General features: G+C 50.2%; 2 protein-coding genes across 2 annotated transcripts; one reads left to right on the top strand and one right to left on the bottom strand.

Moving 5' to 3' along the window:
• Window positions 1-271: 271 nt before the first annotated feature.
• Window positions 272-1,306, top strand: LOC144596159 (C-X-C chemokine receptor type 2-like). The gene has a single exon (XM_078404336.1). The coding sequence runs from the start codon at window positions 272-274 to the stop codon at window positions 1,304-1,306; it is 1,035 nt and encodes a 344-aa protein (XP_078260462.1).
• Window positions 1,307-13,271: 11,965 nt separating this feature from the next.
• Window positions 13,272-14,339, bottom strand: LOC144596129 (C-X-C chemokine receptor type 2-like). The gene has a single exon (XM_078404307.1). The coding sequence runs from the start codon at window positions 14,337-14,339 to the stop codon at window positions 13,272-13,274; it is 1,068 nt and encodes a 355-aa protein (XP_078260433.1).
• Between the last annotated feature and the right edge of the window lie 12,888 nt (window positions 14,340-27,227).

Below are 27,227 nucleotides of genomic sequence, written 5' to 3' on the forward strand. Positions count from 1 at the left end.
AAACCTAAAGTCTGAAGAAGGATCTTGACCCGCAACGTCACCCATTCCTTCTCTCCAGAGATGCTGCCTGACCCGCTGAGTTATTCCAGCACTCTGTGAAACGTCACCTATCCATGTTCTCCACAGATGCTGCCTGACCCGCTGAGTTACTCCGGCATTTTGTGGTACACTAAATCTAAAGTATGTTGCTCTGGAAATAATTGCACAAGTTGCCGCTAATCCCGTGTTTCCCATCTACTGTTTATTTCAAAGAACTTCCATGGACATCACGATGGCTTTCTACGTGAACGATAACGTGACCACAGGATACGTTTACAACCCAGACACAAGTCCGTGCGAGTCGGGGGAGTTTGTGGCCATGAAGCGCTTCACGGCGGCAGTCTGCGGCCTGGTGTGTCTGCTGGCCGTGATCGGCAACCTGTTGGTGCTGGTCGTCATCCTTCACAACCGCCGCACCATCTCGCCCACGGACGTGTTCCTGCTCCACCTGGCCACGGCCGACCTTCTCTTCGCCCTCTCCCTGCCATTCTGGGCGGTGGACGCGGTGTGGGGCTGGGTGTTTGGTGACGCCATGTGTAAGGTGGTCAGTATGTTGCAGGAGGTGAACTTCTACAGTGGCATCCTACTGCTGGCCTGCATCAGCATGGACCGTTACCTGGCCATCGTCTGCTCCACCCGCTCGCACGGTCACGGGTGGTCGTGGATGGTCAAGCTGGCGTTGGCGGCGGTCTGGCTCTCGGCCCTGCTCCTGTCCCTGCCCGTCCTGTACAAGGGGGAGTTCTACGAATACGAGACCGACCGGTCCGTCTGCAATGAGGAGCACGACGGCGATTTTGACAAATCGTGGAAAGTGAGCACCAAATTTAGCCGCCTGGTGATCGGCTTCCTGTTGCCGCTAGCCACCATGGGCTTCTGCTACACCGTGACCGTGTGGAGGCTGTGCCAGACCAAGGGCTTCCAGAAGCAGAAAGCCATGAAGGTGATTGTGGCGGTGGTGCTGGCCTTCCTGGCCTGCTGGCTGCCCTACCACCTGACCATGACAGTGGACATGCTCCTGAGACTGGGGCGCATCAGGCTCAGCTGCCCCATGCAGAACCACCTGGAGAGGGCCGTGCCCGCCACCCAGTGCCTAGCCTTCCTTCACAGCGGCGTCAACCCAATCCTCTACGCCTTCATCGGCGAGAAGTTCAAGAGGAACCTGGCCAACCTGCTGGCTCACATAGGCCTCGTAAAGAAAAGCGAAGAAAACCAATCAAGGAAATCTGTCTCATTCTCTGCCTCTCAACAGTCGTCCACCACCATTTAGAACCCCCCCCCAACCACTTCCCTCCCCAACCCCCTCCCAAACCCCATTCCCATCCCCCCCCTCCCAACCCCCTCCCAAAATAATACATGGATAGAGCTCTTAAGGATAGCGGAGTCAGGGGGTATGGGGAGAAGGCAGGAACGGGGTACTGATTGAGAATGATCAGCCATGATCACATTGAATGGTGGTGCTGGCTCGAAGGGCCAAATGGCCTACTCCTGCACCTGTTGTCTATTGTCTATTGTGTAACTCAGCATCTCTGGAGTACATGGATTAGCAAGGCATCATACGTCCGAGGAGCAGAATTAGGCCATTCGGCCCATCAAGTCTACTCCGCCATTCAATCACGGCTGATCTATCTCACCCTCCTAACCCCATTCTCCTGCCTTCTCCCCGTAACCCCTGACACCCGCACTGATCAACAATCTGTCAATCTCCACCTGATAAATACCCATTAATATCAGCATTTCCTTCCTACACAAGAATTTCTGTCAACCCTCCAAATGACTTCTAGTAATCTCCGCACAAGCACCATGTCAGGATGTGTCAAATCTGAATGTGACACAGCGTGGAAACAGGCCCTTCGGCCCAACTGGCCCATTCCGACCTACATGCCCCATCTACACTAGTCCCACCTGCCCGTGTTTGCCCAGACCCCTCCAACCCTGTCCTATCCATGCACCTGTCTAAATATCTCTCAATCGTTGTGATCATATCTCCTTTGTCCACCTTCTCCAGCAGCTCGTTCCATCCACCCACCACCTTGTGTGTCAAAAGATGGACCCTATCTATCGGATCGGACCAGACGGGATAGCCTTCGTTGCCCTCGCGCATCGATGAGCCTTGGGCGCCCAACACCCTGCCTGTTGCCGGTTTGTGGTTTGTCCCTCCTCGGACCACTGTCGGTCGGTACTCACCACTGCTGACTGGGAGCACCCCACAAGCCTTGCCGTTTCAGAGATGCTCTGACCCAGTCGTCTGGCCAGAACAATTTGGCCCTTGTCAAAGTCGCTCAGGTCTTCACTCCTGCCCATTTCTCCTGCATCCAACACATCAACTTCAAGAACTGACTGTTCACTTGCTGCCTAATATATCCCACCCCTTGACAGGTGCCATTGTAACAAGATCATCAATGTTATTCACCACCTGTCAGTGGTCATAATGTTTTAGCTGATCGGGGTATGTACTCTGGTTTTTGATTCCCCTACTCTGGCCAAAAGACTCTACGCCTTCACCTCTCTATCTCATCATATTCAATTCTATAAGATCACCCCTCATCCTCCTGTGCTCCAAGGATTAAAGTCCTCGCCTGCGTAACCTCTCTCGAAAACAGTTCAGGCTCGTGAGTGCTGGGAATATGGTTTAAATAAAAGTATCCAAGAAGTGTATAAAATTATAAAAGGACTGGACAAGCTAGATGCAGGAAAAATGTTCCCAATGTTGGGGGAGTCGAGAACCAGGGGCCACACAGTCTAAGAATAAAGGGGAGGCCATTTAAAACTGAGGTGAGAAGAAACGTCTTCACCCAGAGAGTTGTGAATTTGTGGAATTCTCTGCCACAGAGGGCAGTGGAGGCCAATTCACTGGATTCGTTTAAAAGAGAGTTAGATAGAGCTCCAGGGGCTAGTGGAATCAAGGGATATGGGGAGAAGGCAGACACGGGTTACTGATTGTGGATGATCAGCCATGATCACAATGAATGGCGGTGCTGGCTCGAAGGGCCAAGTGGCCTCCTCCTGCACCTATTACTCTGTTTCTATGTTTCTAAACACTTCAATATTTGAGGGCTGGAGATGGTGATGACACACATGGCTTCCAACCACTGACAAAGGCAAAGTCCAATGCTGGTAATGGGGGAACGATTCACCCACGCCCCATCGCAGTCACTGGACTCATAACAAACCTGAACCTGATCCTAAATAGATGTTGACTCCATCTACACTTCACGCTGCCTCGGGAAAGCAGCCTACATGATCACAGACGTGTCCGTGTCCGTGTCCCATCCCGGTCATTCCTTCTTCTCCCCGCTCCCGCCCGGCAGAAGGTACAGAAGCTTGAAAGCGCGCACCACCAGACTCACGAACAGTTTCTTCCCCTCTGTGATCAGGCTTCTGAACGGCCCTTCCATAAGCTAGGGCACTGTCCGATTCACCTCTACCCCAATTGTGGACATTGGACTTTGTCTGTGGAACTGATGCGCTACGATGCTGAGAACTATATTCTGCACTTTGTATCTCCCCCTTTGCTCCACCTGTTGGACTTGTGTTTGGCCTGGTTGTATTTATCTACGGTGTTATCTGGTGTGTTTGGATAGCTGCAGAACAAAGCTCTTCCCTGTACCTCGATAACACGTGGCAACAATAAAGCTGAACCACAGTCAGCAGATACAAGAGCCAGAGTTTACACAATGTTCTCGTCTCTCGGTTGTTTGGAACCTTCAAGAGAGATTGGTAGAAACGTCAACGTTAGGAATCGAGTGGACCGTTTGGCTCTTTCTACCCTCCTGCGCTGTTTGCTCGGATCATGGCCCTTCATCCATGCGCCTCCCCACACTCCCCCCCCCAAATCCCCCGCTCCCTCTGCCTCCAGCAACGTCCAACACCATCTCCTGCAAGAGAAGACACAGAGTGCTGGAGTAACTCAACGGGTCAGGCAGCATCTGTGGAGAACATGGATAGGTGATGTTTCTGGTCGGGAGCCTTCTGCATCTTCTACACAGACATATGCAATCCTCCCCTCTCCGCTGAGGGTAGACCTCACCTGCTCAATGCTTCATGGATTTTCTGTTTCATTCCTTGTATCAAGTGTGTGAGAATCATGCAGTTTAAGTTTCTGTGTGTTGTCTCTGTACTGCTACCGCTGACAGCACGATGTTCATTGTACCTGTCCCTCAACCTGTTCCTCACCTGACAATAAACTCCACTGCACATTAGTTTTGTGCTCACCATTACTAATAATCCAGCTGCTATTGTGGCAGGTATTCCTGGGAATAATGCAGAGGTTGCAGGATCAATTTATTCCAAAGAGGTGGAAAGACTCTAAGGGGAGTAAGAGACACCTGTGGCTGACAAGGGAAGTCAGGGACAGCATAAAAATTAAGGAGAGGAAGTATAACATAGCAAAGAAGAGTGGGAAGACAGAGGATTGGGACTCTTTTAAAGAGCAACAAAAGTTAACTAAAAAGGCAATACGAGGAGAAAAGATGAGGTACGAGGGTAAACTAGCCAATAATATAAAGGAGGATAGCAAAAGTTTTTTTAGGTACGTGAAGAGGAAAAAAATAGTCAAGGCAAATGTGGGTCCCTTGAAGACAGAAGCAGGGGAATTTATTATGGGGAACAAAGAAATGGCAGACGAGTTAAACCGTTACTTTGGATCTGTCTTCACTGAGGAAGATACACACAATCTCCCAAATGTTCTAGGGGCCGGAGAACCTAGGGTGATGGAGGAACTGAAGGAAATCCACATTAGGCAGGAAATGGTTTTGGGTAGACTGATGGGACTGAAGGCTGATAAATCCCCAGGGCCTGATGGTCTGCATCCCAGAGTACTTAAGGAGGTGGCTCTAGAAATAGTGGAAGCATTGGAGATCATTTTTCAATGTTCTATAGATTCAGGATCAGTTCCTGTGGATTGGAGAATAGCAAATGTTATCCCACTTTTTAAGAAAGGAGGGAGAGAGAAAACGGGTAATTATAGACCAGTTAGTCTGACATCAGTGGTGGGGAAAATGCTGGAGTCAATTATAAAAGACGAAATTGCTGAGCATTTGGATAGCAGTAACGGGATCGTTCCGAGTCAGCATGGATTTACGAAGGGGAAATCATGCTTGACAAATCTACTGGAATTTTTTGAGGATGTAACTAGGAAAATTGACAAGGGAGAGTCAGTGGATGTGGTGTACCTCGACTTTCAGAAAGCCTTCGACAAGGTCCCACATAGGAGATTAGTGGGCAAAATTAGGGCACATGGTATTGGGGGTAGGGTACTGACATGGATAGAAAATTGGTTAACAGACAGAAAGCAAAGAGTGGGGATAAATGGGTCCCTTTCGGAATGGCAGGCAGTGACCAGTGGGGTACCGCAAGGTTCGGTGCTGGGACCCCAGCTATTTACGATATACATTAATGACTTAGACGAAGGGATTAAAAGTACCATTAGCAAATTTGCAGATGATACTAAGTTGGGGGGTAGTGTGAATTGTGAGGAAGATGCAATAAGGCTGCAGGGTGACCTGGACAGGTTGTGTGAGTGGGCGGATACATGGCAGATGCAGTTTAATGTAGATAAGTGTGAGGTTATTCACTTTGGAAGTAAGAATAGAAAGGCAGATTATTATCTGAATGGTGTCAAGTTAGGAGGAGGGGGAGTTCAACGAGATCTGGGTGTCCTAGTGCATCAGTCAATGAAAGGAAGCATGCAGGTTCAGCAGGCAGTGAAGAAAGCCAATGGAATGTTGGCCTTCGTAACAAGAGGAGTTGAGTATAGGAGCAAAGAGGTCCTTCTACAGTTGTACCGGGCCCTGGTGAGACCGCACCTGGAGTACTGTGTGCAGTTTTGGTCTCCAAATTTGAGGAAGGATATTCTTGCTATGGAGGGCGTGCAGCGTAGGTTCACTAGATTAATTCCCGGAATGGCGGGACTGTCGTATGTTGAAAGGCTGGAGCGATTGGGCTTGTATACACTGGAATTTAGAAGGATGAGGGGGGATCTTATTGAAACATATAAGATAATTAGGGGATTGGACACATTAGAGGCAGATAACATGTTCCCAATGTTGGGGGAGTCCAGAACAAGGGGCCACAGTTTGAGAATAAGGGGTAGGCCATTTAGAACGGAGATGAGGAAGAACTTTTTCAGTCAGAGGGTGGTGAAGGTGTGGAATTCTCTGCCTCAGAAGGCAGTGGAGGCCAGTTCGTTGGATGCTTTCAGGAGAGAGCTGGATAGAGCTCTTAAGGATAGCGGAGTGAGGGGGTATGGGGAGAAGGCAGGAACGGGGTACTGATTGATAGTGATCAGCCATGATCGCATTGAATGGCGGTGCTGGCTCGAAGGGCTGAATGGCCTACTCCTGCACCTATTGTCTATTGTCTATTGTCTATTGTCTATTGTCTGAAGAAGGGTCTCGACCCGAAACGTCACCCATTCCTTCTCTCCCGAGATGCTGCCTGACCTGCTGAGTTACTCCAGCATTTTGTGAATAAATTGATTTAATTCCTTGATTGATTCATTGATTCCTTGATTGATTCCTTGATTGATTCATTGATTCCTTGATTGATTCCTTGATTCCTTGATTGATTCCTTGATTGATTCCTTGATTGATTCATTGATTCCTTGATTGATTCCTTGATTCCTTGATTGATTCCTTGATTGATTCCTTGATTGATTCCTTGATTGATTCCTTGATTGATTCCTTGATTGATTCCTTGATTCCTTGATTCCTTGATTCCTTGATTCATTGATTGATTGATTGATTGATTGATTGATTGATTGATTGATTGATTGATTGATTGATTGATTGATTGATTGATTGATTGATTGATTGATTGATTGATTGATTGATTGATTGATTGATTGATTGATTGATTGATTGATTGATTGATTGATTGATTGATTGATTGATTGATTGATTGATTGATTGATTGATTGATTGATTGATTGATTGATTGATTGATTGATTGATTGATTGATTGATTGATTGATTGATTGATTGATTGATTGATTGATTGATTGATTGATTGATTGATTGATTGATTGATTGATTGATTGATTGATTGATTGATTGATTGATTGATTGATTGATTGATTGATTGATTGATTGATTGATTGATTGATTGATTGATTGATTGATCGAGCGATTGATCGAGCGATTGTTTGAGCGATTGATTGAGCGATTGATTGAGCAATTGATTGAGCGATTGATTGAAGGTGAGAGGGAAATAATTTAACAGGCTCAACGTTAACAGGTCAACGTTTTCACAGAGGGTGGTGAGCGTAAGTACGAGCTGCCAGAGGAGGTAGCTGAGGTTCTTCCATTGCTGCGTTTAAAAGGCTGTTGCCTAGATGCATGGATAGGACAGGTTTAGAAGGATGCATCTATGGCCTATTTTGTGAATAAGAGACTGTTAAGTTCAGTTCAGTTTATTATCATGTGTTCTGAGGTACAGTGAACAGTGTACATTCTCCCCGTGACCTGCGTGGGTTTTCTCCGAGATCTTCGGTTTCTTCCCACACTCCAAAGACGTGCAGGTTTGTACGTTAATTGGCTTGGTATAAAAACTGTAAAACTACCCCTAATGTGTGTAAGAGACTGTTAATGTAAGAAAATAACTGCGGATGCTGGTACAAATGGAAGGTATTTATTCACAAAATGCTGGTCAGGCAGCATCTCAGGAGAGAAGGAATGGGTGACGTTTCAGGTCAAGACCCTTCTTCAGACTGACCTCCTGAGTTACTCCAGCATTTTGTGAATAAGAGACTGTTAAGTTCAGTTCAGTTTATTGTCCCGTGTACCGAGGTACAGTGAACAGCTTGTGTTGCGCGCTAACCAGTCAGCAGAAAGATAATACTTGATTACAATCGAGCCGTCCACAGTGAACAGATACAGGGTAAGGGAATAACGTTCAGTGCAAGGTAAAGCCGGCAAAGTCCGATCAAGGATAGTCCGAGGGTCTCCAATGAGGTAGATGGGAGGTCAGGACCGCTCTCTAGTTGGTGAGAGGACGGTTCAGTTGCCTGATAACAGCCGGGAAGAAACTGCCCCTGAATCTGGAGGTGTGCGTTTTCACACTTCTGTACCTCTTGCCCGATGGGAGAGGGGAGAAGAGGGAGTGACCGGGGTGAGACTGGTCCTTGATGATGCTGCTGGCCTTGCCGAGGCAGCGTGAGGTGTAGATGGAGGCGGTGGGAGGGAGGATGGTTTGTGTGCGGGGATAGCTGGGCGGTGTGGACTTGATGGGCCGAAGGACCTATTTCCACACTGTGTCTAAACTAAACTAAACTAAATTAAACTAAACTAAATTAAACCAAAGAGAAGGGCAGCTGTTGTCATTGAGACAAACAAGATTCCACAGCTTTGCTTCTTAGTGTTGTAATCACAGTGACGTTTGCAAATGTCAAAAACCACAAGGTGTGAAACAAGACTTCCTTCAGATTTCAATGAGGAAATACACCGAACAGCCAAAACATGATGACCTGATGAGCCAAAACATTATGCCCACCTGCCTAATATGCTGTTGATTCTCCGTGTGCAGCCCCATACGCAGCAGGGTGCGATGCACTGTGTATTGTGACACATTCCTCCCGTGACCACCATTAACATTTTCTGTGACTTGTGCCATAGTCGACCTTCTGTCGGTTCAGACCAGACGGGATAGCCTTCGTTGCCCTCGCGCATCGATGAGCCTTGGGCGCCCAACACCCTGCCTGTCGCCGGTTTGTGGTTTGTCCCTCCTCGGACCACTGTCAGTCGGTACTCACCACTGCTGACCGGGAGCACCCCACAAGCCTTGCCGTTTCACAGATGCTCTAACCCAATCGTCTGGCCATAACAATTTGGCCCTTGTCAAAGTCGCTCAGGTCTTTACACCTGCCCATTTCTCCTGCATCCAACGCATCAACTCCAAAGACATTGGTGAGGCCGCATTTAGACTATTGTGTAGGAAAAAAAACTGCAGATGCTGGTTTAAGTCGAAGGTAGACACAAAAAGCTGGAGTAACTCAGCGGGTCAGGCAGCATCTCGGGAGAGAAGGGATGGGTGAAGTTTTGGGCTGAGACCTTTCTTAAGACTGATGTCAGGGCAGGGAGCAGGACAAAGATAGAATGGATTCTTTCAAGAGAGAGCTAGAGAGAGCTCTTAAGGATAGCGGAGTCAGGGGGTATGGGGAGAAGGCAGGAACGGGGTACTGATTGAGAATGATCAGCCATGATTACGGTGAATGGCGGTGCTGGCGTGAAGGCCGACTGGCCTCCTCCTGCACCTATTGTCCATTGCCTTCCCCTCCCCCCCTCACGCTCATTGACCCCTGACCGCGGGTCGATCGCGAGGCCCCACCGCCGCCAAGGCTCCCACTACCACTAAGGCTCCACCACTGCCTACGTCGAGGAGGTGGGTCTGCCTGGGGTCAGTGCCCCCCCCTCCCCAGGCGCTTGCTCGATGAGCGGGGACCTCATTGAAACGTGCAGAATAGTGAGCGTCCTGGATAGAGTGGATGTGGAGAAGATGTTTCCACTAGTGGGAGAGTCTAGGACCAGAGGGCACAGCCTCAGAATTAAAGGACATTCCTTTAGGAAGGAGGTGAGGAGGAATTTCTTCAGTCAGAGGGTGGTGAATCTGTGGGATTCTTTGCCACAGACGGCTGTGGAGGCCACAAGTCAGTGGGTATTTTCAAGGCAGAGATATAGATTCTTGATCAGTGCGGGTGTCAGGGGTTATGGGGAGAAGGCAGGACAATGGGGTTAGGAGGGAGAGATAGATCAGCCGTGATTGAATGGTCGAGTAGACTCGATGGGCCGAATGGCCTAATTAGTTTAGATTTTTAAATTTAGAGATACAGCGCGGAAACTGGCCCTTCGGCCCACCGAGTCCGCGCCGCCCAGCGATCCCCGCACACTAACACTATCCTGCACACACTAGAGACAATTTACACACACACCAAGCCAATTAGCCTACAAACCTGTACGTCTTTGGAGTGCGGGAGGAAACCGAAGCACCCGGAAAAAACCCACGCAGGTCCCGGGGAGAACGTACAAACTCCGTACAGACAGCACCCGTAGTCGGGATGGAACCCGAGTCTCCGGCGCTGCATTCGCTAGAAGGCAGCAACTCTACCGCTGCGCCACTCTCTAATTCTGCTCCTATCATTTAACATTGATTATCTTGTTACAATGGCACCTGTCAAGGGGTGGGATATATTAGGCAGCAAGTGAACAGTCAGTTCTTGAAGTTGATGTGTTGGATGCAGGAGAAATGGGCAGGAGTAAAGACCTGAGCGACTTTGACAAGGGCCAAATTGTTATGGCCAGACGACTGGGTCAGAGCATCTGTGAAACGGCAAGGCTTGTGGGGTGCTCCCGGTCAGCAGTGGTGAGTACCGACCGACAGTAGTCCGAGGAGGGACAGACCATAAACCGGCGACAGACAGGATGTTGGGCGCCCAAGGCTCATCGATGCGCGAGGGCAACGAAGGCTATCCCGTCTGGGCCGAACCGACAGAAGGTCGACTGTGGCACAAGTCACAGAAAATGTTAATGGTGGTCACGGGAGGAATGTGTCACAATACACAGTGCATCGCACCCTGCTACGTATGGGGCTGCACACGGAGGACCAACAGCATATTAGGCAGGTGGGCATAATGTTCTGGCTGATCGGTGTACTTGTGCAGATGACGGTAAACCTGACCGCGAGTCTGTGGTTAGGTCCAAGAATTTGCATTTGAGGCAAGGTAACTGTAAGCATTATTTTATTTGATTAAAGTTTCCATGTTGCAAAAACATATATCACGAGGGAAGGCGTGGCTGCCTCATTGCACACACACAGAACAACCTGCATTCGTTCTGAAATGAGTTCAGCATCTGTGGAAAGATAAACAGCAGTCACGGAGAAACTCAGCGGGTCAGGCAGCATCTGTGGAGGCAAATGGACAGAAGACTCTTCAGTCTTCAGACTCGAAACTTTGCCTGCCTGGTCCCTCCAGCACAGATGCTGCCTGACCTGCTGAGTTTAGTTTAGTTTAGTTTAGAGATACAGCGCAGAAACAGGCCCTTCGGCCCACCGGGTCCGCGCCGACCTGCGATCCCCGCACACTTACACTATCCGACACACACTGGGGACAATTTTACATTGAGACCGAGCCGTTTAACCCACAAACCTGCATGTCTTTGGAGTGTGGGGGGAAACCGAAGATCTCGGAGATAGTTGTGAAGAATGGCAGCAGGATCTGGATCGATTGGCCAGTTGGGCTGAGGAATGGTTGATGGAATTTATTACAGAGAAACGTGAGGAGTTGCAGTTTGGGACGCCTAACATGGGTGGTGAACAGCAGGGCGCTGGGGAGTGTTGTCGATCAGAGGGATCTAGGAGTGCACGTGCATGGTTCCTTGAAGATGAAATCGCATGTGGGCAGGGTGGTCTAACAGCTTTTGGCACATTGGCCTTCATCAGTCAGAAGTTGGGAGGTCATGTTGCAGTTGTATAAGACGTTGGTGAGGCCGCATTTAAAGTATGGTGTTCAGTTCTGGACACCATGTGAAAGGAAAGATGTTTATCAAGCTGGGAAGTGTCTGGAGAAGGAATGGGTGACGTTTTGGGTCAAGTCAAGTCAAGTCAAGTCAAGTCAATTTTATTTGTATAGCACATTTAAAAACAACCCACGTTGACCAAAGTGCTGTACATCTGATTAGGTTCCAATGGAAAAAAAAAAATGAGACATACAGTAGCACGCAAACTGTTCACAGCGCCTCCTCAATGAGCCTCAAACGCTAGGGAGTAGAAATAGGTTTTGAGCCTGGACTTAAAGGAGTCGATGGAGGGGGCAGTTCTGATGGGGAGAGGGATGCTGTTCCACAGTCTAGGAGCTGCAACCGCAAAAACGCGGTCACCCCTGAGCTTAAGCCTAGACCGCGGGATAGTGAGTAGCCCCAAGTCGGCCGACCTGAGGGACCTGGAGTTAGAGAGGGGGGTTAGAAGATTTTTGATGTAGGGGGGGAGTGTCCATTTAGGGCTTTATACGTGAATAGGAGGAGCTTGAAGTTGATTCTGTACCGTACAGGGAGCCAGTGGAGAGAGGCCAGAATCGGGGTGATGTGGTCCCTTTTACGGGTACCCGTCAGGAGTCTCGCTGTGGCGTTTTGGACCAGTAGTCCAAAAGGGTCGAGACCCTTCTTCAGACTGAGCATCAGGGGAGAGGGAAACGAGATATAGAAGGGTAGGGTGTGAAAAATGAGACATCAAAAGGGATGTTGATCAAGGAAATTGTAGAATAGATCATTGTTAGCTGGGTAGAAGGAATGGGAGACATTTTGTGTCTGGTTCCAAGTTACTCTAGCACTTTAAGGAATCTGAAGAAGGTTCCTGACTCGAAACGTCACCTATCCATGTTCTCCACAGATACTGCCTGACCCGCTGAGTTACTCCAGCACTCTGTGAAACGTCACCTATCCATGTTCTCCACAGATGCTGCCTGACCCGCTGAGTTACTCCAGCACTCTGTGTCTATTATTATTGAAGTTGAATTTGACTTGATTGTATTGATCTGATCTGTTTGGATAGCATTCGAAACAAGACCTTTCACTGTACCTCAGTAAGGAACCTAAACTTAAGCCTAAAGAAGTGTTGACTCCATCTACACTTCACGCTGCCTCGGGAAAGCATCCGCCATGATCACAGACGTGTCCGTGTCCGTGTCCGTGTCCGTGTCCGTGTCCGTGTCCGTGTCCGTGTCCGTGTCCGTGTCCGTGTCCGTGTCCGTGTCCGTGTCCGTGTCCGTGTCCGTGTCCGTGTCCGTGTGCGTGTGCGTGTCCGTGTCCGTGTCCGTGTCCGTGTCCGTGTCCGTGTCCGTGTCCGTGTCCGTGTCCATGTCCCACCCCGGTCATTCCTTCTTCTCCCCGCTCCCGCCCGGCAGAAGGTACAGAAGCTTGAAAGTGCGAACCACCAGACTCAGGAACAGTTTCTTCCCCTCTGTGATCAGGCTTCTGAACGGCCCTTCCATAAGCTGGGGCACCGTCCGATTCACCTCTACCCCATTGCGGACATTGGACTTTGTCTGTGGAACTGATGCGTGACAATGTTGAGAACTATATTCTGCGCTCTGTATCTCCCCCTTTGCTCCACCTGTTGGACTTGAGTTTGGCCTGGTTGTATTCATGTACGGTGTTATGCGGATAGCAAGCAGAACAAAGCTGTACACTGCACCTCGGTACACGAGGCAACAGTAAACCTGAGCCTAGGGAGGTTGGCCAAGTGGTCTAAATGGTGCTTGAGGTTTGTTGGGAGACAGTCTTTAATTCTGATCTCCTGAACTCGGGTTTTCCTTTCACGAGTCCCACGTTGGCCAGGATCTTCAGCAGGTTCCTCCTGAACTTGACCCCGATGAAGGCGTACAGGATTGGGTTGATGCAGCTGTGAAGAAACCCCAGGAACTGGGTGGCGGACAGAGCCCTGTCCAGGTGCTGGCGTCCGGGGCAAGAGTCTTTGACGAGTCCGCTCCTCACCAGCGTGTCGACCAGCACGGTGACGTTGTGGGGCAGCCAGCAGGCCAGGAAGGCCAGCACCACCGCCACGATCACCTTCATGGCTTTCTGCTTCTGGAAGCCCTTGGTCTGGCACAGCCTCCACACGGTCACGGTGTAGCAGAAGCCCATGGCGGCCAGCGGCAACAGGAAGCCGATCACGTGGCGCAGGAACCTGGTGGCGGTTCGCCAGACGGCGGCCGATTGTCCGTCGAGGGTCTCGTAGCACAGGGTCCTGCCGGCGTGGGCGAACTCCCCCTTGTACAGGACGGGCAGGGACAGGAGCAGGGCCGAGAGCCAGACCACCGCGCACGCCAGCTTGACCAGCCGCGGCCTCCCTTGACCGTGCGAGCGGGCGGAGCAGACGATGGCCAGGTAACGGTCCATGCTGATGCAGGCCAGCAGTAGGATGCCACTGTAGAAGTTCACCTCCTGCAACATACTGACCACCTTACACATGGCGTCACCAAACACCCAGCCCCACACCGCGTCCACCGCCCAGAAGGGCAGGGAGAGGGCGAAGAGAAGGTCGGCCGTGGCCAGGTGGAGCAGGAACACGTCCGTGGACGTGATGGTGCGGCGGTTGTGAAGGATGACGACCAGCACCAACAGGTTGCCGATCACGGCCAGCAGACACACCAGGCTGTTGGCGACCGCAAGGAGAACGCTGATGGAATAACTCAGGACTATTGGGTTGCATGGAGACGTGTCTCCATCGATATCCATGTAGTCATATTCCGCAGTGACATTTTCAAAAATATCATCGATGTCTAAGTCCCCAATTTTTATTTTCATCACACTCATGTTCTGAAACAAAGAAAAGATTTAGGAATTCAAATGGCGTTGACAATGCAGCTAGTGTTTATTCCAAGAGGGCTAGTAGGTACCTGAAGGTGGAGTCGCAGGTAGATCGGGTGGGCAAAAAAAGCATTTGGCACCTTGGCCTTCATCAGTCAAAGTATTGAGTGTAAATGTTGGGAGGTCACGTTGCAGTTGTGCAAGACGTTGGTGAGGCCACAGTCAGAGTATTGTGTTCAGTTTTTTTAGATTTAGTTTTAGAGATACAGCGCGGAAACAGGCCCTTCGGCCCACCGAGTCCGCGCCGCCCAGCGATCCCCGCACACTAACACTATCCTACACTCTAGGGACAATTTTTACATTTGCCCAGCCAATTAACCTACATACCTGTACGTCTTTGGAGTGTGGGAGGAAACCTAAGATCTCGGAGAAAACCCACGCAGGTCACGGGGAGAACGTACAAACTCCGTACAGACAGCATCCGTAGTCAGGATCGAACCGGAGTCTCCGGCGCTGTAACGCAGCAACTCTACCGCTGCGCCACCGTGCCGCCAAGTTCTGGGCACCGTGTTGCAGGAAAGATGTTGTCAAGCTGGAAAGGGTTCGGAGAAGATTTACGAGGATGTTGCCAGGACTAGAAGGTGTGAGCTACAGGGAGAGGTTGAGCAGGCTGGGTCTCTATTCCTTGGAGCGCAGGAGGATGAGGGGAGATCTTATAGAGGTGTACAAAATCATGAGAGGAATAGATCGGGTAGACGCACAGAGTTTCTTGCCTAGGGTAGGGGAATCGAGGACCAGAGGACATAGGTTTAAGTACAATGGGAAAAGATTTAATAGGAATCTGAGGGGTAACTTTTTCACAGAGGGTGGTGGGTGTACGGAACGAGCTGCCGGAGGAGGTAGTTGAGGCTGGGACTATCCCAACATTTAAGAAACAGTTCGACAGGTAGGACAGGTTTGGAGGGTTATGGGCCAAACGCAGGCAGTTGGGACTAGTGTAGATGGGGCATTGTTGGCCGGTGTGGGCAAGTTGGGCCGAAGGGCCTGTTTCCATGCTGTATCACTCTGTGACTCTATGATTAGAATACAAACGCAGGGATGTAATGCTGAGGCTGTACAAGGCGCTGGTCAGGCCGCATTTGGAATATTGTGAGCAGTTTTGGGCCCCATACCTGAAGAAGGATGTGCTGGCTCTGGAGAGGGTCCAGAGGAGGTTTACAAGAACGATCCCAGCAATGAGTTGGTTAAAATATGATGAGCGTTTGTGGGCACTGGGCCTGTACTCGCTGGAGTTTAGAAGGATGAGGGGGGACCTCATTGAAACGTACAGAATAGTGAGCGGCCTGGATAGAGTGGATGTGGAGAGGATGTTTCCACTAGTGGGAGAGTCTAGGACTAGAGGGCACAGCCTCAGAATTAAAGGACGTTCCTTTAGGAAGGAGATGAGGAGGAATTTCTTTAGTCAGAGGGTGGTGAATCTGTGGGATTCTTTGCACTAACACTATCCTACACATACGAGGGACAATTTACCTACAAACCCGCACATCTTTGGAGTGTGGGAGGAAACCAGAGCACCCGGAGAAAACCCAGGCAGGTCACGGGCAGAACGTGCAAACTCCGTACAGACAGCGCTCGTAGTCAGGATTGAACCCGGGTCCCTGGCGCTGTGAGGCAGCAGCTCTACCCGCTGCGCCACCGTGCCGGCCCTGTCTCTTTCACTAAAAGTTATTCCCTTTATCCTGTATCTGTCCACTGTGGACGGCTCGATTGTGATCATGTATTGTCTTTCCGCTGACTGGTTAGCGCGCAACACAACCTGTTCACTGTACCTCGGTACACGGGACAATGAACTGAACTGAACTGAACTGACTGGATATAGAAACATAGAAAATAGGTGCAGGAGGAGGCCATTCGGCCCTTCAAGCCAGCACCGCCATTCAATGTGATCATTGCTGATCATCCACAATCAGTAACCCGTGCCTGCCTTCTCCCCATATCCCTTGATTCCACTAGCCCCTAGAGCTCTATCTAACTCTCTTTTAAATTCATCCAGTGAATTGGCCTCCACTGCCCTCTGTGGCAGAGAATTCCACAAATTCACAACTCTCTGGGTGAAAATTTTTCTTCTCACCTCAGTTTTAAATGGCCTCCCCTTTATTCTTAGACTGTGGCCCTTGGTTCTGGACTCCCCCAACATTGGGAACATTTTTCCTGCATCTAGCTTGTCCAGTCCTTATATAATTTTATACGTTTCTATAAGATCCCCCTCTCATCCTTCTAAACTCCAGTGAATACAAGCCCAGTCTTTCCAATCTTTCCTCATATGACAGTCCCGCCATCCCGGGGATTAACCTGGTGAACCTATGCTGCACTGCCTTAATAGCAAGGACGTCCTTCCTCAAATTAGGAGACCAAAACTGCACACAATACTCCAGATGCGGTCTCACCAGGGCCCTGTTCAACTGCTGAAGGACCTCTTTGCTCCGAGACTCAAATCCTCCATTGTCAGGGTGAGGCCACACACAATGTGCATTATTTTCCATTTGAGTTACTTGCAATCTGACAGCATGATTTCACCAAATCAAATCCCCAAATTCAAATAACCACCCGACCCCTTTCTCATTCCCCCTCTCCTGATCCCAGTCATAAGATCATAAGGTAAGCAACAGGAGCAGAATTAGGACATTCTAAGCTAAGAAGAGCTCTTAAAGATAGCGGAGCCAAGGGATACAGGGAGAAGGCAGGACCGGGTTACCGATTGTGGATGATCGGCCATGATCACAGTGAATGGTGGTGCTGGCTCGAAAGGCCGAATGGCCTCCTCCTGCACCTGTTGTCTATTGTCTATTGTCCACAACACAACTGCAAAGACTCCATACCTTCTCCATGGCCAGGTGCTGCCTCTCCTCTGATGCAGCTGCTTTCTGGTCCAACAAATGCGCAAAATGCCGCCAGGAAGTTGTCTGCAGTAGGACGTTTGGAGAGGCGCGGGCGTGGGCATGGGTGGAATGCGAACCTGCCCGATGCGTGTGTCCAGCAGAGCTAAAGCAAGTCGGCTGTGAAATGGGAAGTGTGGTGTAAGACGTGTTGTAAGAGAGGGGATCTTATCGAAACGTATAAGATTATTAAGGGGTTGGACACGTTAGAGGCAGGAAACATGTTCCCAATGTTGGGGGAGTCCAGAACCAGGGGCCACAGTTTAAGAATAAGGGGTAGGCCATTTAGAACGGAGATGAGGAAAAACGTTTTCAGTCAGAGAGTTGTGAATCTGTGGAATTCTCTGCCTCAGAGGGCAGTGGAGGCCAATTCTCTGAATGCATTCAAGAGAGAGCTGGATAGAGCTCTTAAGGATAGCGGAGTCAGGGGGTATGGGGAGAAGGCAGGAACGGGGTACTGATTGAGAATGATCAGCCATGATCACATTGAATGGTGGTGCTGGCTCAAAGGGCCGAATGGCCTCCTCCTGCACCTATTGTCTATTGTAACTTGAAGGTAACACGCAGAAAGGTTCACGCACGGAAATACTCCCTGTATATATCGACGGAACCGCTGGACCCTCGCCTCGTCCTCTTTGATCTCTCGTTTTCACTCCTTACTTTTCCATATCTCTCGTCTCCCTCTCCCGTGACTCTCAGTCTGAAGAAGGGTCTCGACCCGAAACGATGTACCCGATCTATTCCTCTCATGATTTTGTACACCTCTATAAGATCTCCCCTCATCCTCCTGCGCTCCATGGAATAGAGACCCAGCCTGCTCAACCTCTCCCTGTAGCTCACACCCTCTAGTCCTGGCAACATCCTCGTAAATCATCTCTGTACCCTTTCAAGGAAACTCCTTCTCTCCACAGATGCTGCCTGACCCACTGAGTTACTCCAGCATTTTGTGTCTATCTTCGATTTAAACTAGCATCTGCAGTTCTTTCCTACACAGGTTTGTAGGTTAACTGGGTTGGTATGAATGTAAAGTTGTCCCTAGTGTGTGTAGGATAGTGTTAGTGTGCGGGGATCACTGGTCGGTGCAGACTCGGTGGGCCGAAGGGCCTGTTTCCGCGCTGTATCTCTAAACTAAACTAAACTAAACTAAACTAAACTAAACTAAACTCCAGGCGCCGACACCTGGACTGTGGCTAGAGAAGACGCAAAGATTTCTGTCAAACCTCCCGCCATCTCCTCAATTGCTTCTCTCAATAACCTGGGATAGATCACAACAGGTCCTGGGGTGGAAACCGGAGCACCCGGAGAAAACCCAAACGGTCACGGGGAGAACGGACAAACTCCGTACGGACAGCACGTCCAGGCAGCGGGCAGTCGACGGCCTCACAGAAGTCGGCTGCCTACCCCTGTTCCGGGCTTACGTCCGTGCCCGCGTGTCCCTGGAGAGGGAACACGCACACGCGGTGTCCACGGGGACTCTGGAGGTCTTCCGGGAACGCTGGTCGCCGCGGGGGGTTGAATGTATTGTTGACGGAGATGGCGGGATTTTAATGTGATAATTGTTTAATTTGTAAACTGCCGATACAGGCGGCTTTTGTTTGATCACATTTTGCTTAGTATGTTTGTATGTTTTTCTTTGGAATAAAACTTTTATATATTAAAAAAAAAAATTTTTTTAAATGGTCAGGGTCGGACCCGGTGGGCCGAAAGGGCCTGTTTCCGCGCTGTGTCTAAATAAACTGATTTCATTCCAAATTCCTTTCTTCCAAAGACGTGCAGGTTTGTATTGGTAAATTGTCCCTGGTGTCGAGGATAGAATTAATGTACGGAGTGTTCTCTTGTCAGCGTGGACTCAGTGGGCCAAAGGGCCTATTTCCCCACTTTATCACTAAACTAAACTAAACTAAACTAAACTAAACTTTGGTAATGAGGCGTTTAGAGTAGTGTGTTCACCATGTGAAAAAAGTTATAGAGTTACTCCAGCACTCTGAAACATCACCTATCCATGTTCTCCACAGCTGCTGCCTGACCCGCTGAGTTACTCCAGCACTCTGTGAAACGTCACCTTTCCATGTTTTCCACAGATGCTGCCTGACCCGCTGAGTTACTCCAGCACTCTGTGTTATAGAGTCATAGAGTGATACATCATGGAAACAGGCCCTTCGGCCCAACTAGCCCACACCGGCCAACAATGTCCCAGCTACCCTAGTCCCACCTGCCTGCGCTTGATCCATATCCCTCCAACCTGTCCTATCCATGCACCTGTCTAACTGTTTCTTAAACGTTAGGACAGTCCCAGCCTCAACTACTTCCTCCAGCAGCTCGTTCCATACACCCACCACCCTCTGTGTGGAAAAGTTACCCCTCCGATTCCCATTAAATCTTTTGCCCTTCACCTTGAACCTATGTCCTCTGGTCCTCGATTCCCCTACTCTGGGCAAGACACTCTGTGCATCTACCCGATCTATTCCTCTCATGATTTTGTACACCTCTATAAGATCTCCCCTCATCCTCCTGCGCTCCATGGAATAGAGGATGAGGGGAGATCTTATAGAGGTGTACTAAATCATGAGAGGAATAGATCGGGTAGACGCACAGAGTCTCTTGCCCAGAGTAGGGGAATCGAGGACCAGAGGACATAGGTTCAAGGTGAAGGGGAAAAGATTTAATAGGAATCTGAGGGGTAACTTGTCCACACAGAGGGTGGTGGGTGTATGGAACGAGCTGCCGGAGGAGGTAGTTGAGGCTGGGACTATCCCAACGTTTAAGAAACAGTTAAGGGGTGTCCCACTTAGGCTATTTTAAGGCGACTGCCGGCGGTTAGGCTGTCGCCGAACGATTGCCGGGGTGTCGCGGGTAGGTACGATCGTGAAGAGTCTTCAATGAATCGTAACGGATCTCGGCGCATCACGGAAAAATTTCTGGGCGACAGCTGGCTTGTCACCAGGTTTGGTAGCTTATTGCGGGCACTGTCTGTCACACGCTGTCCCCAGGTTTGCTAGGTTGTCGCAGATGCATTTAGAAGCACGTAATATTAAATTAAGAAAAGGCATTTGAAGATACCAGAAGATAGTTTTGTTTAACCAATTTATTTACCATCAGGACATTTGACAGATAGATTGGAGGCAGCAGTTTGATGGTCAGGTAAGCGTGGGGATTTCGCAATGTTTCCGATGACCAATTCTCTGAATGCATTCAAGAGAGAGTTAGATAGAGCTCTTAAAGATAGCGGAGTCAGGGGGTATGGGGAGAAGGCAGGAACGGGGTACTGATTGTGGATGATCAGCCATGATCACATTGAATGGCGGTGCTGGCTCGAAGGGCCGAATGGCCTCCTCCTGCACCTATTGTCTAGTGTCTATTGTCTAAAATTTTGGTGTTCTGCTACAACTTTGACAACCGCCGGCAGTCGCCTAAAAAAATCGCATAACTGGGACAGGTACATGGATAGGACGGGTTTGGAGGGATATGGGCCAAACATGGGCAGGTGGGACTAGTGTAGTTGGGACATGTTGGCCGGTGTGGGCAGGTGGGACTAGTGTAGATGGGGCATGTTGGCCGGTGTGGGCGAGTTGGGCCGAAGGGCCTGTTTCCATACTGTATCTCCAAACAATACCGTGTGAAAATAACAGAAAAGCAGTTCTCTGGTATCGTGTGTTACGCATCAGGTTAGGCAACATCAACATCAACATAACATTGCCTTTTAGAGTTAGTTGGGAAATCTGAGAGAAAAGAACTGCAGTTTACCGGTATGTTCACGAACGGGAAGTTATGCAAAACTAGACCAAGTGGACCCGTTTGGCCCAAACCTCTCCTGCATTGGTGCAGCATCCCTTCCTCCCCCTCCCCACTCCCCTCTCCTCCCCCCCTCCCCCCCTCCCTCCACCCCCCTCCCCCTCCCCTCCCCCCTTCCTCTCCCCCCCTTCCGCTCCCCCACACTCCATCCCTCTCAACCTCCTCCCTCCACCCACCCCTCCCTCCCTCCCTCCCTCCCTCCCTCCCTCCCCCCCCCCCCCCCCTAGGAGATAGATTTAAACTTTAAAATGTGAATAACTTTAAAAATATAACACCGATTTCAATGAAACCTTTTCTATTAGCACCAAAGGGACGAGGGTGAGTGAGGTGGGCCTATAATTGTCGTGCTATCATGTACCGTTTTGGCTGTAGTTCAGGAACAAACAAACAAACAAGAGACAATAGACAATAGGTGCAGGAGGAGGCCATTCGGCCCTTCGAGCCAGCACCGCCATTCAATGTGATCATGGCTGATCATTCTCAATCAGTACCCCGTTCCTGCCTTCTCCCCATACCCCCTGACTCCGCTATCCTTAAGAGCTCTATCTAGCTCTCTCTTGAATGTATTCAGAGAATTGGCCTCCACTGCCCTCTGAGGCAGAGAATTCCACAGATTCACAACTCTCTGACTAAAAAAGGTTTTCCTCAAGTTTTAGTATATAGCTAGATGCAAGCAAGGTTGGTTGGATTAATTTGCAGGACAATTTTCAACTCTTGCCCAAAACATACTTGAAAAACTTTTTCACCCAGAGAGTTGTGGATCTGTGGAATTCTCTGCCACAGAAGGCAGTGGAGGCCAATTCTCTGAATACATTCAAGAGAGAGCTGGATAGAGCTCTTAAGGATAGCGGAGTCAGGGGGTATGGGGAGAAAGCAGGAACGGGGTACTGATTTTGGATGATCAGCCATGATCATATTGAATGGCAGTGCTGGCTCGACGGGCTGAATGGCCTCCTCCTGCACCTATTCTCTACGTTTCTATGTTTCTAAAACAAAAGGAGTTACAAGAAACTGCAAATGGCTGGTTTACAAAAAAAGACACAAATTGCTGGAGTAATTAGTGTCACGGTGGCGCAGCGGGTAGAGCTGCTGCCTCACAGCACCGGAGACCCGGGTTCCATCCCGACTACGGGCGCTGTCTGTATGGAGTTTGTACGTTCTCCCCGTGACCTGCGTGGGTTTTCTCCGGGCGCTCCGGTTTCCTCCCACACTCCAAAGACGTACAGGTGTAGGTTAACTGGCTCGGTATAAATGTTAATTGTCCCTAGTGTGTGTAGGATAGTGTTAGTGTGCGGGGATCGCTGGGCGGCACGGACTCGGTGGGCCGAAGGGCCTGTTTCCGCGCTGTATCTCTAAACAAATCCTAAGCTCAGCGGGTCAGGCAGCATCTGTGGAGAACATGGATAGGTGACGTTTCACAGAGTGCTGGAGTAACTCAGCGGGTCAGGCAGCATCTGTGGAGAACATGGATAGGTGACGTTTCAGGTCTGGACCCTCCTGCATAGAAGGCAAAATCAACGTACTCGGAATAAAGACTGGAAGAATTTAATTCAAAGTCTCCTAATAAACGTTAAAGAGAATTCCACGTTATTCCTTTATCCTGTATCTGTGGACGGCTCGATTGTAATCATGTGTTGTCCTTCCACTGACTGGTTAGCGCGCAACACAAAAGCTTTTCACTGTACCTCTGTAAACCGAACTAAAAACAAAGTAAAGTTTAGTTTAGAGGTACAGCGCGGAAACAGGCCCTTCGGCCCATCGTGTCCGTGCCGCCCAGCGATCCCCGCACACTAACACTATCCCACACACACTAGGGACGATTTACATTTACACCAAGCTAATTAACCTACAAACCTGCACGTCTTTGGAGTGTGGGAGGAAACCGGAGCACCCGGAGAAAACCCACGCAGGTCACGGGGAGAACGTGCAAACTCCGTACAGACAGCGCCCGTAGTCGGGATGGAACCCGGGTCTCTGGCGCTCTAAACAGTGTAAGGCAGCAACTCTACCACTGCGCCACCGTGCCGCCCTTCAGTTTAATTAAGAAGCACAGCATGGAAACAGAACCTACGGCCCATTAGAGCAAAGAAACATAGAAAAATACGTGCAGGAGGAGGCCATTCGGCCCTTCGAGCCAGCACCGCCATTCAATATGATCATGGCCGATCATCCACAATCAGTCCCCCGTTCCTGCTTTTTACCCATACCCCTTGATTCCGTTAGCCCCAAGAGCTAAATCTAACTCTCTCTTGAAAACATCCAGTGAATTGGCCTCCACTGCCTTCTGTGGCAGAGAATTCCACAGATTCACAACTCTCTGGGTGAAGAAGTTTTTCCTCATCTCAGTCCTAAATGGCCCACCCCTTATTCTTAAACTGTGGCCCTTGGTTTTGGACTCCCCCAACATCTGGAACATTTTTCCTGCATCTACCCTGTCCAATCCTTTAAGGATTTGATGTGTTTCTATAAGATCCCCTCTCATCCTAAATTCCAGTGAATACAAGCCCAGTCGACCCATTCTTACGTCAGTCCCGCCATTCCAGGAATTAACCTGGTGAACCTACGCTGCACGCCCTCAATAGCAAGAATGTCCTTCCTCAAATTAGGAGACCAAAATTGCACACAATACCCCAGGTGCGGTCTCACCAGGGCCCTGTACAACTGCACACAGTACCCCAGGTGCGGTCTCACCAGGGCCCTGTACAACTGCAGTAGGACCTCCTTGCTCCTATATTCAAATCCTCTCGCAATGAAGGCCAACATGCCATTGGCTTTCCTCACTGCCTGCTGTACCTGCATGCTTACTTTCAGTGACTGATTTACAAGCACACCCAGGTCTCGTTGCACCTCCCCTTTTCCTAATCTGACACCATTCAGATAATAATCTGCCTTCCTGTTCTTGCCACCAAAGTGGATAACCTCACACTTATCCACATTAAACTGCATCTGCCATGCATCTGCCCACTCACACAACCTATCCAAGTCACCCTGCAGCCTCATAGCATCCTCCTCACAGCTCACACTGCCATCCAGCTTTGTGTCATCTGCAAACTTGGAGATGTCACATTTAATTCCCTCGTCTAAACCGTTAATGTATATTGTCAATAACGGGGGTCCCAGCACTGAGCCTTGCGGTACCCCATGGGCCCATGTCATCCCTTCACTCCAACAGCAATATTCTTGTTTTGAACTCTCTTTGTAGAAACATAGGGCGAGGTTGAGTATAATGTATCCCACTCTCTGGATGGACAATAGTCCAATCATCTTCTGCCAGTTCCTGTCTAACACCATCAAAGTTGGCCTTGCCCCAAGTCAGAAGTTTAAGTTGTGAACCTGCCCAGTCACTGAGTGATACAATGTGGAAACGAGCCTTTCGATCCATCTCGCCCACACCGACCAACATGCCCCATCTACACTAGTCCCACCTGCCCACACCGACCAACATGCCCCATCTACACTAGTCCCACCTGCCCACACCGACCAACATGCCCCATCTACACTAGTCCCACCTGCCCACACCGACCAACATGCCCCATCTACACTAGTCCCACCTGCCCACACCGACCAACATGCCCCATCTACACTAGTCCCACCTGCCCACACCGACCAACATGCCCCATCTACACTAGTCCCACCTGCCCACAACCGACCAACAGGCCCCATCTACACTAGTCCCACCTGCCCACACCGACCAACATGCCCCATCTACACTAGTCCCACCTGCCCACACCGACCAACATGCCCCATCTACACTAGTCCCACCTGCCCACACCGACCGACATGCCCCATCTACACTAGTCCCACCTGCCCACACCGACCGACATGCCCCATCTACACTAGTCCCACCTGCCCACACCGACCGACATGCCCCATCTACACTAGTCCCACCTGCCCACACCGACCGACATGCCCCATCTACACTAGTCCCACCTGCCCACACCGACCGACACGCCCCATCTACACTAGTCCCACCTGCCCACACCGACCGACACTCCCCATCTACACTAGTCCCACCTGCCCACACCGACCAACACGCCCCATCTACACTAGTCCCACCTGCCCACACCGACCAACATGCCCCATCTACACTAGTCCCACCTGCCCACACCGACCAACATGCCCCATCTACACTAGTCCCACCTGCCCACACCGACCAACAGGCCCCATCTACACTAGTCCCACCTGCCCACACCGACCAACATGCCCCATCTACACTAGTCCCACCTGCCCACACCGACCGACATGCCCCATCTACACTAGTCCCACCTGCCCACACCGCCCGACATGCCCCATCTACACTAGTCCCACCTGCCCACACCGACCAACATGCCCCATCTACACTAGTCCCACCTGCCCACACCGACCAACATGCCCCATCTACACTAGTCCCACCTGCCCACACCGACCAACATGCCCCATCTACACTAGTCCCACCTGCCCACACCGACCAACATGCCCCATCTACACTAGTCCCACCTGCCCACACCGACCAACATGCCCCATCTACACTAGTCCCACCTGCCCACACCGACCGACATGCCCCATCTACACTAGTCCCACCTGCCCACACCGACCAACACGCCCCATCTACACTCGTCCCACCTGCCCACACCGACCAACACGCCCCATCTACACTAGTCCCACCTGCCCACACTGACCAACATGCCCCATCTACACTCGTCCCTCCTGCCCGCGTTTGGCCCATATCCCTCCAAACCTGTCCTATGTAGATAGAGTTCTTAAGGACTAGATAGAGCTCTTAAGGATAGCGGAGTCAGGGGGTATGGGGAGAAGGCAGGAACGGGGTACTGATTGAGAATGATCAGCCATGATCACATTGAATGGTGGTGCTGGCTCGAAGGGCCGAATGGCCTCCTCCTGCACCTATTGTCTATTGTCTATTGTCTAACCATGTACCTGTCCAAATGTCTCTTAAAAATGTTGGGATAGTCCCAGCCTCAACTACCGCCTCCAGCAACTCGTTCCATACACCCACCACCCTCTGTGTGGAAAAGTTACCCCTCGGATTCCTATTAAATCTTTTCCCCTTCACCTTGAACCTATGTCCTCTGGTCCTCGATTCCCCTACTCTGGGCAAGAGACTCTGTGCATCTACCCGATCTATTCCTCTCATGATTTTGTACGCCTCTATAAGATCTCCCCTCATCCTCCTGCACTCCAAGGAATAAACTCCTAGTCTGCTCAACCTCTCCCTATGTTCTTATCTATAAAACCAGGGTGAACCACAAGTGTTGATTCTGCTTCCTTTGAATATTGAGGAGGTTCATGAGGTTAATCCCAGGGATGGCGGGACTGTCATATGAGGAAAGATTGGAAAGACTGGGCTTGTATTCACTGGAGTTTAGAAGGATGAGAGGGGATCTTATAGAAACATATAAAATTATAAAAGAACTGGACAAGCTAGATGCAGGAAAAATGTTCCCAATGTTGGGGGAGTCCAGAACCAGGGGCCACACAGTCTAAGAATCAAGGGTAGGCAATTTAAAACTGAGGTGAAAAGAAACTTTTTCACCCAGAGAGTTGTGAATTTGTGGAATTCTCTGCCACAGAGGGCAGTGGAGGCCGATTCACTGGATGGATTTATGAGAGAGTTAGATAGAGCTCTAGGGGCTAGTGGAATCAAGGGTAATGGGGAGAAGGCAGGCACGGGTTACTGATTGTGGATGATCAGCAATGATCACAATGAATGGCGGTGCTGGCTCGAAGGGCCGAATGGCCTCCTCCTGCATCTACTTTATATGTTTCTATGAATGAAGGAGATTACAGAGAGTGGTGAACACTGCCCGGTCCATCGTGGGTACTGACCCCCCCCACCATCGAAGGAATGTACAGCAGTCGCTGAGCCTCATAGAGGCCACCAGTATCATCACTGACCCACACCACCCTGGCTACACTCTCACTGACCCCTCCCCCCACACTGGCCACACTCTCACTGACCCACACCACCCTGGCCACACTCTCACTGACCCACACCACCCACGCCACACTCTCACTGACCCCTCCCCCCACCCTGGCCACACTCTCACTGACCCACACCCCCCCCACACTCTCACTGACCCACACTCTCACTGACCCACACCACCCTGGCCACACTCTCACTGACCCACACCACCCCTGCCACACTCTCACTGACCCACACCCCCCT

This window comes from Rhinoraja longicauda, chromosome 8, assembly GCF_053455715.1.
Source record: "Rhinoraja longicauda isolate Sanriku21f chromosome 8, sRhiLon1.1, whole genome shotgun sequence".
NCBI classification, from domain to species: Eukaryota; Metazoa; Chordata; class Chondrichthyes; order Rajiformes; family Arhynchobatidae; genus Rhinoraja; species Rhinoraja longicauda.